At 48.0% G+C, this 20229-nt stretch overlaps 1 protein-coding gene across 1 annotated transcript in view; it reads left to right on the top strand.

Annotated features, from left to right (window-relative positions):
* The first annotated feature begins 202 nt into the window (after positions 1–202).
* The window catches only part of fgf24 (fibroblast growth factor 24), an 87368-nt gene continuing 67341 nt past the window's right edge, over positions 203–20229 (top strand). Inside the window, exons 1-2 of the mRNA XM_038792944.1 lie at positions 203–211; positions 3473–3650. Coding sequence (XP_038648872.1) covers positions 203–211; positions 3473–3650 — 187 coding nt within the window. The remainder of the gene's footprint in view (positions 212–3472; positions 3651–20229) is intronic.

The raw sequence follows: 20229 nt of genomic DNA, 5'->3' as shown, positions 1-20229 counted from the left end.
CAGTCAAGCAGCCTTTTGATTTAAAAATCTTTTCCTTGTTTTCATATCCATTCCCTCTCTCCCTCTCTTTCATCTTTTGATATAATGCTTAAAATCTACCTCTTTGACCAACCTTTTGGTCACCTGCTCCAAGTCTCCCTACATGGCAATGTGTCAAATTTACTTTCTAGTGTTTCTGAGAAGCACCTTGAGACACTTAACGATGTTAAAGGTACCATATAAATACAGGTTGTTACTGAAGTTATGGTCGAGTATTGCTGAAAGGAGACATGCTGTTGAAGCTTTTTGTCTTGCACTCATCATGACAAACACAAGAATACCAGATTTCAAAGAAAAGAAAAATTTGTACTGCATGAGAAAAGGAGTACTAATTGGTTAGCAAGGCTGCTCTGATTGGTTTGCAAAGGTTTGCAATGACCAATGTTGGAATGTTGGGGCCTATTGGTTTTATTCTCCATACACTTCAATTTCCAGTTCCTCAGCTACGGCTCCTTTTCACAAATCTTTATTCCGTTTATTCTGGGCAATATTCTTTTTAATGTCACTATCATTGGGCGGCGCAGTGGTTAGCACTGCTGCCTCAGGACACCGAGGACCCGGATTCGATCCCGGCCCTGGTTCACTGTCCATGTGGAGTTTGCACACTCTCCCCATGTCTGCGTGGGTCTCATCCCCACAACCCAAAAAAAGGTGCAGGGTAGGTGGATTGGAAATGCTAAATTGCCCCTTAATTGGAAAAATTTAAGACAACAAAAATGTCACTATGATTTCTGTACAAAGTTTGCTGTTCTGTAAAATATTGACACAAATGGCTATTCTCTCACGTACCAACGGTATTCTAATTTCTATTATATGCATGATGTGGAGATGCCGGCATTGGACTGGGGTGACTTTAACCTGGTGTTGTGAGACTTCTTACTATTATATGCATGGGAACTGCTGCCCTCCATAATGTAAATGGGCTGCCATTCTCTAGAATATACATTGCTGCCATTCTACGCCAATGTACAATGGCAGCAAGCATGTATTATCTACAAGATGCATTGCTGCAACTCCTTCCATTTATCCTCGCAACTTCTGCCATTTTGACCACTTGCCATTTCAAATTGTCAAGTTCACAAATGGTCAAATAGGGAGTCATTTTCAATAAATCTGAGCCGGTTTCCTCTTGAACCAGTCTGACTAACCCCCCCCCCCCCCCCCCCCCCCCCCCAACCCCCCGGCCCCAACTATTGTTCATCACTCGTTGTATGAAGTCCCTCCCGATACTTGACCTCAATTTTCATTTCACCCATTTTAATCTCTTGTTGTATGAACCGGGTCTAACCTCAAGGAATGCTGCAGGATAGAATTTGATAGTATCTTTGGAGAAGGACCCTTTTGGGTTGCCTCCTTTCAAAGAGCCACAATGGTGATCTTCACACCTGACACTGAGGATCCACCTCACAATTATCCAGCCTCCACAACTTCCTTTTGTCTTGCTGACCAAACCTGGAATATAACATGTAATTCCTCCGAAATAATGTGTCCAGTCTCTCAGCCTCTCCACACCGTGCTCACTAAATTATCCCCACTCTTGTGCTGAGTGCTTTCTTCCCCCATTTTTGCTTTTGGGTTGCATTCTTAGAAATGATGTTTTTCTTGACCACAGTCCCCACATTCATGTTATTTTCAACCTCTCACCCCCATCATCCTCCTTTTCAACATCTTACCTCGTTCTTAATAGCTGAACCTCACCCTCTGCCCTTTATCCACTCCCAGCTCCCTATCCAATATTTACTGTATTTCATCTTCACCAGGGACCCATTCATAGTGTCTCACCCCCAGCCCCATGGCCCCATTCCCAGCCCCATAGCCCCATTCCCAGCCCCATAGCCCCATTCCCAGCCCCATAGCCCCGTTCCCAGCCCCATTCCCAGCCCCATAGCCCCATTCCCAGCCCCATGGCCCCATTCCCAGCCCCATAGCCCAATACCCAGCCCCATAGCCCCATTCCCAGCCCCATAGCCCCATTCCCAGCCCCATTCCCAGCCCCATAGCCCCATTCCCAGCCCCATGGCCCAATACCCAGCCCCATGGCCCCATTCCCAGCCCCATAGCCCCATTCCCAGCCCCATGGCACCAGTCCCAGCCCCATGGCCCCATTCCCAGCCCCATAGTCCCATTCCCAGCCCCATGGCCCAATACCCAGCCCCATGGCCCCATTCCCAGCCCCATAGCCCCATTCCCAGCCCCATTGCCCCATTCCCAGCCCCATAGCCCCATTCCCAGCCCCATTCCCAGCCCCATGGCCCCATTCCCAGCCCCATAGCCCCATTCCCAGCCCCATTGCTACATTCCCAGCCCCATGGCCCCATTCCCAGCCCCATGGCCCCATTCCCAGCCCCATAGCCACACTCCCAGCCCCATGGCCCCATTCCCAGCCCCATGGCCCCATTCCCAGCCCCATAGCCCCATTCCCAGCCCCACGGCCCCATTCCCTGCCCCATAGCCCCATTCCCAGCCCCATGGCCCCATTCCCAGCCCCATGGCCCCATTCTCAGCCCCATGGCCCCATTCCCAGCCCCATTGCTACATTCCCAGCCCCATGGCCCCATTCCCAGCCCCATGGCCCCATTCCCAGCCCCATAGCCACACTCCCAGCCCCATGGCCCCATTCCCAGCCCCATGGCCCCATTCCCAGCCCCATAGCCCCATTCCCAGCCCCATGGCCCCATTCCCAGCCCCATTGCCCCTATTCCCAGCCCCATGGCCCCATTCCCAGCCCCATAGCCACACTCCCAGCCCCATGGCCACATTCCCAGCCCCATGGCCCCATTCCCAGCCCCATTCCAAGCCCCATGGCCCCATTCCCAGCCCCATTGCCCCCATTCCCAGCCCCATTGCCAACCCCATAGCCCCATTCCCAGCCCCATGGCCCCATTCCCAGCCCCCGGGCCCCATTCCCAGCCCCATAGCCCCATTCCCAGCCCCATGGCCCCATTCCCAGCCCCATTCCCAACCCTATAGCCCCATTCCCAGCCCCATGACCCCATTCCCAGCCCCATTCCCAGCCCCATGGCCCCCTTCCCAACCCCATATCCCCATTCCCAGCCCCATAGCCCCATTCCCAGCCCCATTCCCAGCCACATAGCCCCATTCCCAGCCCTATGGCCCCATTCCCAGCCCCATAGCGCCATTCCCAGCCCCATTCCCAGCCACATAGCCCCATTCCCAGCCCCATTCCCAGCACCATGGCCCCATTCCCAGCCCCATGCCCCCATTCTCAGCCCATGTCCCCATTCCCCCATTCTCAGCCCCCTACCCCCATTCTTCGTGCCTCACTCTCAGCCCCATTCTTAGTGCCTCACTCTCAGCCCCATTCCCCCATTCTCAGTCCCAATCTCAGTGCCTCACTCTTAGCCCTATGCCTTCAGTGTCTGATCCTCACTCAGCTCCTTACCCTCATTCTTGCTATTCATTAATTTAACAGGAATCAAAGCAGACCACAGAGCACTTCAGGACCTATGTGGAGAACCATACCAGGCACTCAGATGACTTGAGCCGGAAGCAGATCAGAATCTACCAGCTCTACAGCCGGACCAGTGGCAAACATGTCCAAGTGCTCGGCAAAAAGGTCAATGCCAACGGGGAGGATGGTGGCAAATACGGTAAATCTCTTGTTCAGTGAGGCTTCATAAGATAGAAATGAGGAAAAATGAGGGGGGCAGTTGGCCCATCACACCTGCTCCTTCAGTTAGATCATCTACATCTTAACTCCATCTATCCGCCTTGATTCTGTATCCCTTAATAGCTTTCTCCAACAAAAATATTATCAATCTCTGCTTTGACGTTGTCAATTGACTCTCATCCTCAATGACGTTTTGGCAGAAAAATCTCCAGATTTTATCTTCCATTTGTGTGAACAAGTACTTCCTGACATTAGCCTCTGATTTTAAGGTTAGAACATAGAACATAGAACATTACAGCGCAGTACAGGCCCTTCGGCCCTCGATGTTGCGCCGACCTGTGAAACCCTTCTCAAGCCCATCTAAGCTATTCCCTTATCGTCCATATGTCTATCCAATGACCATTTGAATGCGTTTAGTGTTGGCGAGTCCACTACTGTTGCAGGCAGGGCATTCCACGCCCTTACTACTCTCTGAGTAAAGAACCTACCTCTGACATCTGTCCTATATCTATCTCCCCTCAATTTAAAGCTACATCCCTTTGTCCTAGACATCCCCATCTGAGAAAAAAGCCTCTCACTGCCCACCCTATCTAATCCTCTGATCATCTTGTATGCCTCAATTAAATCACCTCTTAACCTTCTTCTCTCCAACGAAAACAGCCTCAAGTCCCTCAGCCCTTCCTCGTAAGATCTTCCCTCCATACCAGGCAACATCCTGGTAAATCTCCTCTGTACCCTTTCCAATGCTTCCACATCCTTCCTATAATGCGGCGACCAAAACCGCACGCAATACACCAAATGCGGCCGCACCAGAGTTTTGTACAACTGCAACATGACCTCATGGCTCCGAAACTGAATTCCTCTACCAATAAAAGCTAACACACCGTACGCCTTCTTAACAACCCTCTCAACCTGGGTGGCAACTTTCAGGGATCTATGTTCATGGACACCGAGATCTCTCTGCTCATCCACACTACCAAGAATCTTACCATTAACCATGTCCCTCTGTAACTTATAACATCCTTCCGCACTGTCCACAACTCCACCGACTTTAGTGTCATCTGCAAATTTACTCACCCATGCTTCTACGCCCTCCTCCAGGTCATTTATAAAAATGACAAACAGCAGTGGCCCCAAAACAGATCCTTGTGGTACACCACTAATAACTGGACTCCAGTCTGAACATTTCCCATTAACCACCACCCTTTGTCTTCTTCCAGCTAGCCAATTTCTGATTCAAACTGCTAAATCACCCTGAATCACATGCCTCTGTATTTTCTGCAATAGCCTACCGTGGGGAACCTTATCAAACGCTTTACTGAAATCCATATACGCCACATCAACTGCTTTACCCTCATCCACCTGTTTGGTCACCTTCTCAAAGAACCAAACAAGTGGATGAGGGTAAAGCAGTTGATGTGGTGTATATGGATTTCAGTAAAGTGTGTGATAAGGTTATGTCCTTTTTGTTCTGAGCTCCCCTACCCAGAGAAAATGGTTCCTCACTATCTATCCTATTAATTCCTTCAATATTCAAAAACAATTTAATGAGCTCACCCATAATCTTAAATAATTGGAAGGGATACAAGCTTCAGCTGTGCAGCCTGTCCAAGTAATTTAAAACTCTAAGCTAGTTATCTCCTTCGTGAATTTGCAATATGCTCCATCCAAGACCCATATATCCTTCTTGAGGACAAGAAATGAAAATCTCTTATTGTCACAAGTAGGCTTCAAATGAAGTTACTGTGAAAAGCCCCTAGTCGCCACATTCCGGCGCCTGTTCGGGGAGGCTGGTATGGGAACTTTAGGAACCGAAGGCTTTTAATCTGGCTGTCATCGATCAGAACTTTATATAACGTTAACATAGATATATCTGGCCATCTGGGTCTTTAAGGTTGGAGGCAAAAGGGAATCTTTTGTTCATGGTTTTAGAATCTCAAAGTGGTCTCCTTCAGTTCTGTAAATTGAGGAGATGTCAGGTTCAATCCCTAGTTGATGATTTCAGCCAACGTGGCAGTAGAGGCAAATGCAATATTCTTCAACACCCTTGCATTATAAAGGACAAAATTGGCTCGGGATCTCTGCTGAAGAGAGTATGCCTGAAGACCATGAGGGACTTCCTTGTCCTGGATTAAGTACCTAGTATTGGTTAAAATAACCATCAAGTTGTAAGATTGTCTGAAAAAGCCCAACAGAATCACTAATATTCTAGAACGAAGTAAGCCTGGTGTATACATATTACTTGTATGTGACTTAAATCCCCACTGAATGGCAGCACGGTAGCACAAGTGGCTAGCACTGTGGCTTCACGGCACCAGGGTCCCAGATTTGATTCCCCGCTGGGTCACTGTCTGTGCGGAGTCTGCACGTTCTCCCCGTGTCTGCGTGGGTTTCCTCCGGGTGCTCCGGTTTCCTCCCACAGTCCAAAGATGTGCAGGTTAGGCGGATTGGCCATGATAAATTGCCCTTAGTGACTAAAAATGTTAGTAGGGGTTGTTGGGTCACGGGGATAGGGTGGAAGTGAGGGCTTAAGTGGGTCAGAGCAGACTTGATGGGCCGAATGGCCTCCTTCTGCACTTTATGTTCTATGTTCTATGACGTGGTTGGGTGCTATTTAACCAGGAAGAAAGTCTATGTCTGGTTTTGGCCATCTTTAGTGAGGTGTTTTTCGATAGCTGCAGCGCCGAGAAGCACCTCGTTATTTAACTGCACTTTCATGGGGTTTTTTTTGGCCTTGGGGAGTTTCTCCCCGCTGAGGCCTCATTCTGAATCATTTCCTGCTAGCGAGCTTGAGGAAAGGCTCCTCGCAGATCGGGGTGTCATTTTGTCTGGCCGCCCGATCTTCCTTCTCCACCTTCAGCCTCCTGCCCCCCCCACCCCACTGTTTTCGGCCTCCCGCTTTCCTTCTTCGCCCCCCCCCCCCGCCTGCCCACCTCGGGGAGCCCCCCCAACAGGAGCACCCCCCCTTCCACCTGGCAAGGCCCCAATGACAGTGCCAACCTGACACCTGGGCACTCTGGCAATGGCAGCCTGTTAGTGCCCTTGCCAGGATAGCAGTGTTACCCAGGCACCCTGGCAGTGCCGGACCCTCCTCGGGGGTCTCTAATGGCCTGGGAGAACTCCCCATCCCCAGGAGCCAATACCACAGGTCCATGTATATGGAAACAAGTACTAACTGGTGGCCTGGCAAGGTCTCCCAAGTGAGGCCATTAGGTCCCAGGCTCTGGGAAATCCCAGGAATGCATATTTAAATGCCGACCTGGATCACAACCAATGAGGGCGAGATCCAGATCACGGCGTCTCACGAGACCCCTTGAAATCTGCCGAGGCGGATCGAATGTCGCCAATCTCGCGAGTGACCTCTCCCGGCATCCAGCAGCCTCGTCCCGACACCCAAGGCTGTTAATTGGTGCCCGTTGACTCTTAACTGCCCTCTCAGGTAGCCTATGAACCATTACACAAAATAATAAGGATATCACCATGAGAGCATCTTCACTCCATATCTTTAAAATAAGGTTTACCATCGCCTTCATAATAGCAATTAGAGATTGACAATAAATGCCGACTTCGCCAGAACGCCCACATCCCGAAAATTAATGTTTTTGTGCCCAAATAATGGTTGAACTTCATGACACAGGAACATTGGTACACAGGAACATTGATACACAGGAACATTGGTACCCAGGACCATTGGTACACAGGAATATTGGAACACAGGAATATTGGAACACAGGAACATTGGTACCCAGGAACATTGGTACACAGGAACATTGGTACACAGGAACATTGGTACCCAGGAACATTGGTGCACAGGGACATTGGTACACAGGAACATTGGTACACAGGAACATTGGTACACAGGAACATTGGAACATAGGAACATTGATACACAGGAACATTGATATACAGGAACATTGATACAGGAACATTGGTACCCAGGAACATTGGTACACAGGAACATTGGTACACAGGAATATTGGAACACAGGAACATTGATACACAGGAATATTGGTACACAGGAACATTGGTACACCGGAACATTGATACACAGGAACATTGATACACAGGAACATTGATACACAGAAACATTGGTACACAGGTACATTGGAACACAGGAACATTGGTACACAGGAATATTGGTACACAGGAACATTGATACACAGGAACATTGATACACAGGAACATTGGTACACAGGAACATTGATACAGGAATATTGGTACACAGGAACATTGATACACAGGAACATTGATACACAGGAACATTGGTACACAGGAACATTGATACAGGAACATTGGTACACAGGAATATTGGTACACAGGAACATTGATACACAGGAACATTGGTACACAGGAACATTGGTACACAGGAACATTGATACAGGAACATTGATACACAGGAACATTGGTACCCAGGAACATTGATACAGGAACATTGATACAGGAATATTGGTACACAGGAACATTGGTACACAGGAACACTGGTACACAGGAACATTGATACAGGAACATTGGTACACAGGAACATTGGTACACAGGAACAATGGTACACAGGAACATTGATACAGGAACATTGGTACACAGGAATATTGGTACTCAGGAAGGGTACAGAGGAACATTGATACAGGAACATTGATACACAGGAACATTGATACACAAGAACATTGGTACCCAGGAACATTGATACACAGGAACATTGGTACACAGGCACATCGGTACACAGGAACATTGGTACATAGGAACATTGGTACAGGAACATTGATACACAGGAACATTGATACAGGATCATTGGTACACAGGAACATTGGTACAGGAACATTGATACACAGGAACATTGATACAGGATCATTGGTACACAGGAACATTGGAACACAGGAACATTGATACACAGGAACATTGGTACCCAGGAACATTGATACAGGATCATTGGTACACAGGAACATTGGAACACAGGAACATTGATACAGGAACATTGGTACACAGGAACATTGATACACAGGAACATTGGTACACAGGAACATTGGAACACAGGAACATTGGTACACAGGAACATTGGTACACAGGAACATTGGTACAAAGGAACATTGGTACACAGGAACATTGGTACACAGGAACATTGCTACACAGGAACATTGATACACAGGAACATTGCGACACAGGAACATTGGTACACAGATACATTGATACACAGGAACATTGGTACACAGGAATATTGGTACACAGGAACATTGATACAGGAACATTGGTACACAGGAACATTGGTACACAGGAACATTGATACACAGGAACATTGGTACACAGGAACATTGATACACAGGAACATTGATACACAAGAACATTGGTACCCAGGAACATTGATGCAGGAACATTGGTACAGGAACATTGGTACACAGGAACATGGATACAGGAACATTGGTACCCAGGAACATTGGAACACAGGAACATTGGTACACAGGAACATTGGTACACAGGAACATTGGTACACAGGTACATTGATACAGGAACATTGGTACACAGGAACATTGGTACACAGGAACATTGGAACACAGGAACATTGGTACACAGGAACATTGGAACACAGGAGCATTGATACACAGGAACATTGGTACCCAGGAACATTGGAACACAGGAGCATTGATACACAGGAACATTGGCACCCAGGAACATTGGTACACAGGAACATTGGCACCCAGGAACATTGGTACACAGGAACATTGGTACACAGGAACATTGGAACACAGGAACATTGATACACAGGAACATTGGTACACCGGAACATTGGTACACAGGAACATTGATACACAGGAACATTGGAACACAGGAACATTGATACACAGGAACATTGGAACACAGGAACATTGGTACACATGAACATTGGAACACAGGGACATTGGTACACAGGAACATTGGTACACAGGAACATTGATACAGGAACATTGGTACACAGCAACATTGGTACACAGGAACATTGGTACACAGGAACATTGGTACAGGAACATTGATACACAGGAACATTGATACAGGAACATTGGTACCCAGGAATATTGGAACACAGGAACATTGGTACACAGGTACATTGATACAGGAACATTGGTACACAGGAACATTGGTACACAGGAACATTGGTACACAGGAATATTGGTACCAGGAACATTGGAACACAGGAACATTGGTACACAGGAACATTGGAACACAAGAGCATTGATACACAGGAACATTGGTACCCAGGAACATTGGTACACAGGAACATTGGTACACAGGAACATTGGAACACAGGAACATTGGTACACAGGAACATTGATACACAGGAACATTGGTACACAGGAACATTGGTACACAGGAACATTGGTACACAGGAACATTGATACACAGGAACATTGGTACACAGGAACATTGGAACACAGGAACATTGGAACACAGGAACATTGGAACACAGGAACATTGGTACACAGGAACATTGGTACACAGGAACATTGGAACACAGAACATTGGAACACAGGAACATTGGAACACAGGAACATTGGTACACAGGATTATTGGTACACAGGAACATTGGAACACAGGAACATTGGTACACAGGATGATTGGTACACAGGAACATTGGTACCCAGGAACATTGGTATATAGGAGTAGGTCACCGTTCAGTCACATCACAGCTGATCTGTGACCTCACTCTATTGATGATCTTTGTCCCACATTCCTTTAATACCCTAGGATAGCACAATTTTGGGTTTAAAATTAACAATTAAGTGAGCATTGACCGTCATTTGTGATGAGCATTCCCAAATGCTGTCACCCGTTGCATTTAGAAATGATTCCTAATTGTATCACTGAAAGATTATTTTAGATTGCCCCCGTCCTGGAACCAAGCCAGTAGTTGCTCTTTTGTCCACCTTTATCCCTGAAAACCTTGATCGAATTAATCCATTATCATATCAATTCCACGTAATACATCCCTAGATTAGGTAATCTCTCTTTGTAATATATCCTTTGGCATCTGCTAGCCACAGTCCTCTGGAGTAGAGAATTCATTCTAGCAAACCTATGCTGCACTTCTTCCAAGGCCAATATATCCTTCAGAAGGATGCCCTGCATTGCTCATGGTATTCTAGGAGCAGAATGTTCCAGCGTTTTCTACTGGCAGGATCTTCTCGTCCCACCGAAGTCAACCCCCTCACGACGGGTTCCCCGGCAGTGGGTTGGACAAGCGGTGAAAAAACCCGCAGGCTTTGGTGAGACTGGACAATTGCGCCAGCCGTCAATAGTTTGTTGCATCCGCTGTGGGAAAACCGGCAGCGGGAATGGGGAGGGTGCGGAAAAACCTGCGCAGCGGAACCATGGCATCCTGGGCTGGATTCTCCATTGCCCGATGCCAGCAGAGAGATCCGTGATCGGGCGGAGAATCAAAATGCTGGCTTTACCAATGACGCATCCCATGACAGAACAAAAGAATCATATCCACAAGAGAATGGGAAGCAGGAGTAGACCACAGGCACGGTGGCACAGTGGTTATCACTGCTGCCTCACTGCCCCAGGGATCCAGGTCAAAAAAGTGGGATTGGCGCCCGCCAGTCCGATTCCAATGCTCTGGTCCCCGGCTGGTATTGGTATCGAGGTTTGCACCCTGCTGGGCTGGGCACTGGAATCTCTTTTTTAAAAAATCAATTTTTAGAGTACCCAATTATTTTTTTCCAATTAAGGGGCAATTTAGCGCAGCCAGTCCACCTACCCTTCACATCTTTGGGTTGTGGGGGTGAAACCCACGCAGACACGGGACGAATGTACAAACTCCACACGGACAGTGACGCGGGGCTGGGATCAAACCCAGGTCCTCAGCACCGTAGGCAGCAGTGCTAACCAATATGCTGCCATGCCGCCCCAGGACACTGGAATCTCCGCACAGAATGGGGAGATTGTGCAGACACCACAGTCACCCAAGGTCGGAAATGAACCTGGGTCCCTGGCGCTGTGAGGCAGCAGTGCTAACCACTGTGCCACCGTGTCTGTGGTCAACTCCTGCTTCCAATTCGCTTGTGGATATGATTTTTTTGTTCTGTCATGGGATGTGAGTGTCATTGGTAAAGCCAGCATTTGCTGCCATTCCGAATTACCCTTGAGCTGAGTGATTTGCACAGCCATTTCCATGTTGCTGTGTATCTGGAGTCACATAAAGGCCAGACCAGGTAAGGACAGCAGATTTGGATTGGATTGGATTGGGTTGGATTGGATTTGTTTATTGTCACGTGTACCGAGGTACAGTGAAAAGTATTCTTCTGCAAGCAGCTCAACAGATCATTAAGTACATGGGAAGAAAAAGGAATAAAAGAAAATACATAATAGGGCAACCCAAGGTACACAATGTAACTACATAAGCACCGGCATCGGATGATGCATACAGGGGTGCAGTGTTAATGAGGTCAGTCCATAAAAGGGTCATTTAGGATTCTGGTAACAACGGGGAAGAAGCTGTTTTTGAGTCTGTTCGTGCGTGTTCTCGGACTTCTGTATCTCCTGCCCGATGGAAGAAATTGGAAGAGTGAGTAAGCCGGGTGGGAGAGGTCTTTGATTATGCTGCCTGCTTTCCCCTGGCAGCGGGAGGTGTAGATGGAGTCAATGGATGGGAGGCAGGTTCGTGTGATGGACTTGGCAGTGTTCACGACTTTCCGAAGTTTCTTGCGGTCCTGGGCCGAGCAGTTGCCATACCAGTCTGTGATGCAGCCCGATAGGATGCTTTCTATGGTGCATCTGTAAAAGTTGGTAAGAGTTAATTTGGACATGCCAAATTTCCTTAGTTTCCTGAAGAAGTATAGGTGTTGTTGTGCTTTCTTGGTGGTAGCATCAACGTGGGTGGACCAGTACAAATTTTTGGAGATATACACCCCCAGGAATTTGAAACTGCTAACCATCTCCACCTCGTCTCCGTTGATGCAGACAGGGGTGTGTACAGTACTTTGCTTCCTGAAGTCACCGACCAGCTCTTTAGTTTTGCTGGCATTGAGGGAGAGATTGTCGTCGCTGCACCACTCCACTAGGTTCTCTATCTCCCTCCTGTATTCTGACTCGTCATTATTCAAGACCTGGCCCACTATGGTCGTATCATCAGCAAACTTGTAGATGGAGTTGGAACCAAATTTTGCCACGCAGTCGTGTGTGTACAGGGAGTAGAGTAGGGGCCTAAGTACGCAGCATTGTGGGGGCGCAGTATTAACGACTATTGTGGAGGAGGTGTTGTTACTGATTCTTACTGATTGTGGTCTGTTGGTCAGAAAATCGAGGATCCTGTTGCAGAGTGGGGAGCCAATTCCTAGGTTTTGGAGCTTTGATGTGGGCCGAATGGCCTCCTTCTGCACTGTATGTTCTATGTTGGCTGGGATTATGGTGTTGAAGGTGGAGCTGTAGTCAATAAATAGGAGTCTGATGTAGGAATCCTTATTGTCGAGATGCTCTAGGGATGAGTGTAGGGCCAGGGTCTGCTGTGGACCGGTTGCGACGGTATGCGAATTGCAGTGGGTCAAGGTGTTTTGGGAGTATGGAGGGGATGCGCTTCATGATCAACCTCTCGAAGCACTTCATTACGACTGATGTCAAGGCCACCGGACGGTAGTCATTGAGGCACGTTGCCTGGTTCTTCTTTGGCACTGGTATGATGGTGGTCTTCTTGAAGCAGGTGGGGACCTCGGAGTTGAGTAGGGACAGGTTAAAGATGTCCGCGAGCACCTCTGCCAGCTGGTCCGCGCAGGCTCTGAGTGCACGACCGGGGATCCCGTCCGGGCCCCTCGCCTTCCAAGGTTTCACTTTCAGGAAGGCCGATCTGACTTCTGAAGCTGTGACGGTGGGTGTGGGTGAGTTATGGACTGCTGGGGCACTCGACAGCGGATTGTTGGTTACCTGCTCGAACCGAGCATAGAATGCATTGAGTTCATTGAATAATGAATAAAGAAAATTGCAGAACAGGAACATCACCTTCGGCCCTCCCAGCCTGCGCTGATCCAGATCTTTTATCTAAACCTGTCGCCTATTTTCCAAGGATCTACTTCCCTCTGTTCCCCACCCGTTCATATATCTGTCCAGATGCATCTTAAATGATGCTATCGTGCCCGCCTCTACCACCTCCGCTGGCAAAGCGTTCCAGGCACCCACCACCCTCTGCGTAAAAGATTTTCCACGCATATCTCCCTTAAACTTTCCCCCTCTCACCTTGAAATCGTGACCCATTGTAACTGACACCCCCACTCTTGGGAAAAGCTTGTTGCTCTCCACCCTGTCCATACCTCTCATAATTTTGTAGACCTCAATCAGGTCCTCCCTCAACTGCCGTCTTTCCAACGAAAACAATCCTAATCTACTCAACCTTTCTTTATAGCTAGCACCCTCCATACCAGGCAACATCCTGATGAACCTCCTCTGCACCCTCTCTAAAGTGTCCACATCCTTCTGGTAATGTGGCGACCAGAACTGCATGCAGTATTCCAAATGTGGCCTAACCAAAGTCCTATACAACTGTAACATGACCTGCCGACTCTTGTACTCAATACCCCGTCCGATGAAGGCAAGCATGCTGTATGCCTTCTTGACCACTCTATCGACCTGTGTTGCCACCTTCAGGGTACAATGGACCTGAACTCCCAGATCTCTCTGTACATCCATTTTCCCCAGGACTCTTCCATTGACCGTATAGTCCGCTCTTGAATTGGATCTTCCAAAATGCATCACCTCGCATTTGCCTGGATTGAACTCCATTTGCCATTTCTCTGCCCAACTCTCCAATCTATGTATATTTTGCCGTATTCTCTGACAGTCCCCCTCGCTATCTGCAACTCCACCAATCTTAGTATCATCTGCAAACTTGCCAATCAGACCACCTATACCTTTGTCCAGATCATTTATATATATCACAAACAACAGTGGTCCGAGCACTGATCCCTGTGGAACACCACTAGTCACCTTTCTCCATTTTGAGACACTCCCTTCCACCACTACTCTCTGTCTCCTGTTGCCCAGCCAGTTCTTTATCCATCTAGCTAGTACACCCTGAACCCCATGCGACTTCACTTTTTCCATCAACCTGCCATGGGAAACTTTATCAAACGCCTTACTAAAGTCCATGTACATGACATCTACAGCCCTTCCCTCATCAATTAACTTTGTCACTTCCTCAAAGAATTCTATTATGTTTGTAAGACATGACCTTCCCTGCACATCGCTGCCGGAGATACTGCTCGGCTTTGCTTTGTAGCCCGTTATGTTGTTTAGTCCTTGCCACAACCGCCGAGAGTCTGTCTGTGACTCTAGCTTAGTTTGATATTCTCTCTTGGCATCGCGGATGGCTTTGCCAAGGCCATACCTGGATTTCTTGTATAGGTCCGGGTCGTCTGACTTGAAAGCCTCAGATCTGTCCTTCAGTAGAGAGTCAATTCTCGCGGTTGAGCAATGGTTTCCGGTTGGGTAACATACGTACTGCTTTCTTTAGCACGCAGTCGTCCACACATTTGCTGATGAAGTCTGTGATGGTGGTGGCATACTCATTTAAGTTAGACGCTGAGTTCTTAAATATGGACCAGTCCACTGTCTCTAAGCAGTCACGTAAGAGCTCTTCTGTTTCCTCGGACCAGCAGTGCGCGACCTTCTTCGCCGGATTCTACCGCTTAAGTTTCTGCTTGTATGCCGGGAGAAGGAGCACCGTCTTATGGTCTGATTTCCCAAAATGCATTCAGGGAATGGAACGGTAGTCACCCTTGAGTTTTGAGTAGCAGTGGTCAAGAGTGTTGTCGCCCCTGGTGGGACAGGGGATGTGCTGGTGGAATTTTGGCAGTACACTCTTGAGGTTGGCCTTGTTGAAGTCTCTGGCCATGATGAACAAGGCCTCTGGATGTTCTGTTTCGTAGTTGTTTATAGCTGTGTACAGTTCGTCCGGCGCCTTCCTCACTTCTGCCTGGGGTGGGATGTAGACCGCTGTGATAATGGCTGAAGTGAACTCACGTGGAAGATAGTATGGGCGGCACTTCATGGTCAAGTATTCCAGGTCCGGGAAGCAATAGGTCACCAGGGTCGCCACATCCAAGCACCAGGCGGAGTTGATGAGGAGGCAAACCCCTCCACCCTTCGCTTTGCCTGATGATGCGGTGCGGTCCGCCCGGTGAATAGAGAAGCCTTCAGGTTGTATGGCACAGTCCGGTGAGGCGGAGGTGAGCCATGTCTCTGTGAAACAGAGCACACAGCAGTCTCTTACTTCCCTCTGAGAGGTAAGTCTAGTGATAAGTTCATCCAGCTTGTTTTCGATCACTTGGACGTTTGACAGGAGTATGCTACGGAGAGGGTTCTTGAAACCGCGTTGCTTCAGTCTAACCTGCAGATCGCCGCTTTTCCCTCGCTTTCTCGGTCGGCGGCTGCGGCTGGATGGTCCCGGGATGTGATGGGAGAAGTCTGACCTTGTGGAAGGTAGGTGGTTGCATCTGTTTTGGGGCCACTGCTGTTTGTCATTTTTATAAATGACGTAGAGGAGGGCGTAGAAGGATGGGTGAGTAAATTTGCAGATGACACTAAAGTCGGTGGAGTTGTGGACAGTGCGGAACGATGTTACAAGTTGCAGAGGGACATAGATAAGCTGCAGAGCTGGGCTGAGAGGTGGCAAATGGAGTTTAATGCAGAAAAGTGTGAGGTGATTCATTTTGGAAGGAATAACAGGAAGACAGAGTACTGGGTTAATGGTAAGATTCTTGGTAGTGTGGATGAGCAGAGAGATCTCGGTGTCCATGTACATAGATCCCTGAAAGTTGCCACCCAGTTTGAGAGGGTTGTTAAGAAGGCGTACGGTGTGTTAGCTTTTATTGGTAGAGGGATTGAGTATCGGAGCCATGAGGTCATGTTGCAGCTGTACAAAACTCTGGTGCGGCTGCATTTGGAGTACTGCGTGCAATTCTGGTCGCATTATAGGAAGGATGTGGATGCATTGGAAAGGGTGCAGAGGCGATTTACTGGGATGTTGCCTGGTATGGAGGGAAGATCTTATGAGGGAAGGCTGAGGGACTTGAGGCTGTTTTCGTTAGAGAGAAGGTTAAGAGGTGACTTAATTGAGGCATACAAGATGATCAGAGGATTAGATAGGGTGGACAGTGAGAACCTTTTTCCTCGGGTGGTGATGTCTAGCACGAGGGGACATAGCTTTAAATTCGGGGGAGATAGATACAGGACAGATGTCAGAGGTAGGTTCTTTACTCAGAGAGTAGTATGGGCGTGGAATGCCCTGCCTGCAACAGTAGTGGATTCACCAACATTAAGGGCATTTAAATGGTCATTGGATATGGATGTTAAGGGAATAGTGTAGATGGGCTTTAGAGTGGTTTCACAGGTCGGCGCAACATCGAGGGCCGAAGGGCCTGTACTGCGCTGTAATGTTCTATGTTCTATCGAGTCTGCACCAACGCATGAAAAACCCTGATCTGCCCACCTAACCCCATTTGCCAGCACTTGGTCCATAGTCTTAAATCTTATGGCATGACAAGTACTCATCCAGGTACATTTTAAAGGATGTGAGGCACCCCACCTCTAAATGAAAAAAATGAAATGAAAATCGCTTATTGTCACGAGTATCCTTCAATGAAGTTACTGTGAAAAGCCCCTAGTCGCCACGTTCCGGCGCCTGTCCGGGGAGGCTGGTACAGGAATCGAACCATGCTACTGGCCTGCTTGGTCTGCTTTATAAGCCAGCGATTTAGCCTTGTGAGCTAAACCAGCCTCTTAGCTTGTTTGCCCTGCTCCCAGGCAGGCCATTCCAGACCGTCACCATTCTCTGGGTAAAAAGGTTTTTCCTAAACCTCCCACCCCCTCACTTTGAACTTGTGTCCCCTTGTAACTGACCCTTCAATTAAGGGGAACAGCTGTTTCTTATTCATCCTGTCCATTCCCCTCATAATCTTGTACGCCTCAATCAGGTGGCCCCTCAGTCTTCTCTGCTCCAGTGAAAACAACTCCAAGCCTATCCAGCTTCTCATCATAACTTAAATGTTCCATCCCAGGCAACATCCTGGTGAATCTTCTCTGCAGCCGTCCCAGTGCAATCACATCCTTCTTATAATGTGCTGACCAGAATTCCACGTAGTATTTTAGCTGTGGCTTCAGCAAAGTTTTATACAATTCCAACATGACCTCCCTGCTTTTGTAATCTATGCCCCGATTGATAAAGGCAAGTATCCCATATGCCCTTTTCACCACCCTATTAACCTGCACTTCTGCCTTCAGAGATCTATGGACAAACACGACAAGGTCCCTTTGTTCTTCGGAACTTCCCTGTGTCAGACCTTTCATAGTATACTTCCTTGTCAGATTACTCCTTCAAAGTGTTTCACCACACATTTTTCAGGATTAAGTTCTATCTGCCATTTATGAGCAGCCTCGTAGCATAGTGGTTAGCACTATGGCTTCACAGCACCAGAGTCCCAGGTTAGATTCCCTGGGGTCATTGTCTGTGCGAAATCTGCACGTTCTCCCTGTGTCTGGGTGGGTTTTCTCCGGGTGCTCCGGTTTCCCCCCACTAATCCCGAAAGACGTGCTATTAAGTAATTTGGATATTCTGAATTCTCCCTCTGTGTACCTGAACAGGCGCCGGAATGTGGCGACTCGGGGATTTTCACAGTAACTTCATTGCAGTGTTAATGTAAGTCTACTTGTGACAATAAAGATTATTATTATTATTTGACCATCCTGTCCATATCTTCCTGCAACCCACTCAACCTCACTGTTAACTACACATCCAATCTTTGTGTCATCCTCAAACTTACTGGTCCTACCCCACATATGGTTACCTATGTCATTGATATAAATGACAAATAATAGGGGCCCCAGCACAGATCCCTGTGGTACGTCACTGGTCACTGGTTTCCAGATACTAAAGCAGCCCTCTATCAACACCCTCTGTCTCCTACTGCTAAGCCAATTATGAATCTAACTTGTCAAATCTCACTGTATCCCAGATGCATTTGCCTTCTTAATAAGTCTTCAACATGAAACCTTGTCAAAGGCTTTGCTGAAATCTATATAAACTATATCAACTTCACTATCCTCACTTACACACTTCATTACATGACTAAAAAATTCATTCAAATTTGTTAATAATAATCTTTATCGGTATCACAAGTAGGCTTACATTAACACTGCAGTGTCATTACTGTGAAAATCCCCCAGTCACCACATTCTGGTGCCTGTTCGGGTACACAGAGGGAGAATTCAGAATTAGGTAATTCCAAATTACCTAACAGCACGTCTTTTGGGACTTGTGGGAGGAAACCGGAGCACCCGGAGGAAACCCACGCAGACACGGGGAAAACATGCAGACTCCACGCAGACAGTGACTCAGGCCGGGAATCGAACCTGGGACCTTGGCGCTGTGAAGCAACTGTGCTAACCACTCTGCTACCTTGCTCGGCATGATCTCCCTCTGACAAAGCCATGCTGACTATTCCTGATCAAACCTTGCCTCTCCAAGTGGAGATAAATTCTCTCCTTCAGAATATTCTCCAGTAGTTTCCCGACCACTGACGTGAGACTCACTGGTCTGTAATTGCCTGGCTTGTGGCTCCAACCTTCATTAAATAGTGGGAACACATTAGCTGTTCTCCAGTCCTCTGGCACCTCCCCTGTGACCAGAGAGGAATTAAAAATTAGGGTCAGAGCCCAGAAGAGTCCTCCCTCTCCTCCCACAGCAACCTGGGACACAATTCATCCGGCCTTGGAGATTTGTCCACTTTTAGGCCCACTAATACCTCCACTACCTTGTCACCCTCTGTGACAATTTGCTCAAGAAGCTTACAGTTCTTCGAGTTCTATATCTGCCTCCTCATTTTCTTGGGTGAAGACAGATGTGAAATATCTGGTGAGAGGAACCATTGGGGGCTGAGGAGGTTCGGAAGGCAGGGGGCATGCAGACGGGTAAGGCACCGGGGACAGGTGGGTTCCCGGTGGAATTTTATAAAACGTTTGCCGACTGCCTGGTACTGTTGTTAGTGGAGGCATTGAAGATTCAGTGGCGCGAAGGTTGCTCCCGGAGACGATGATGCAGGCATCTATCTCACTCCATTTAAAGAAGGATCAAGATCTGGTGGAATGTGGGTTGGACTGACCAATCTCATTACTGAATGTGGACGCAAAGATTTTGGCTGAGGCGGTGGCGCTCAGGTTGGAGGAGTATCTCCCTGAAGTTGTCGGGGAAAGCGGAAGGACAGCGCGGTGGCGCAGTGGTTAGCACTGCTGCCTCACGGCGCCGAGGTCCCAGGTTCGATCCCGGCTCTGGGTCACTGACCGTGTGGGGTTTGCACATTCTCCCCGTGTTTGCGTGGGTTTCGCCCCCACAACCCAAAGATGTGTAGGATTGGTGGATTTGCCACGCTAAATTGCCCCTTAATTGGAAAAAATTGATTTGGGTACTCTAAATTTTAGAGAAAAGAAAAAGTTGTTGGGGCGGATCAAACGGGGTTTGTAAAGGATAGACAGCTCTCCTCTAATGTGCGGCACTTGTTGATTGTGATTGTGTCCCCTTTAGTAGGGCGGGAGCACAAAGTTATTGTGGC

Source organism: Scyliorhinus canicula, chromosome 3 (assembly GCF_902713615.1).
Source record: "Scyliorhinus canicula chromosome 3, sScyCan1.1, whole genome shotgun sequence".
Lineage (NCBI taxonomy): Eukaryota > Metazoa > Chordata > Chondrichthyes > Carcharhiniformes > Scyliorhinidae > Scyliorhinus > Scyliorhinus canicula.
Note: the sequence above shows the minus strand (reverse complement) of the source record. Positions and strands in the feature narration are given on the sequence as shown.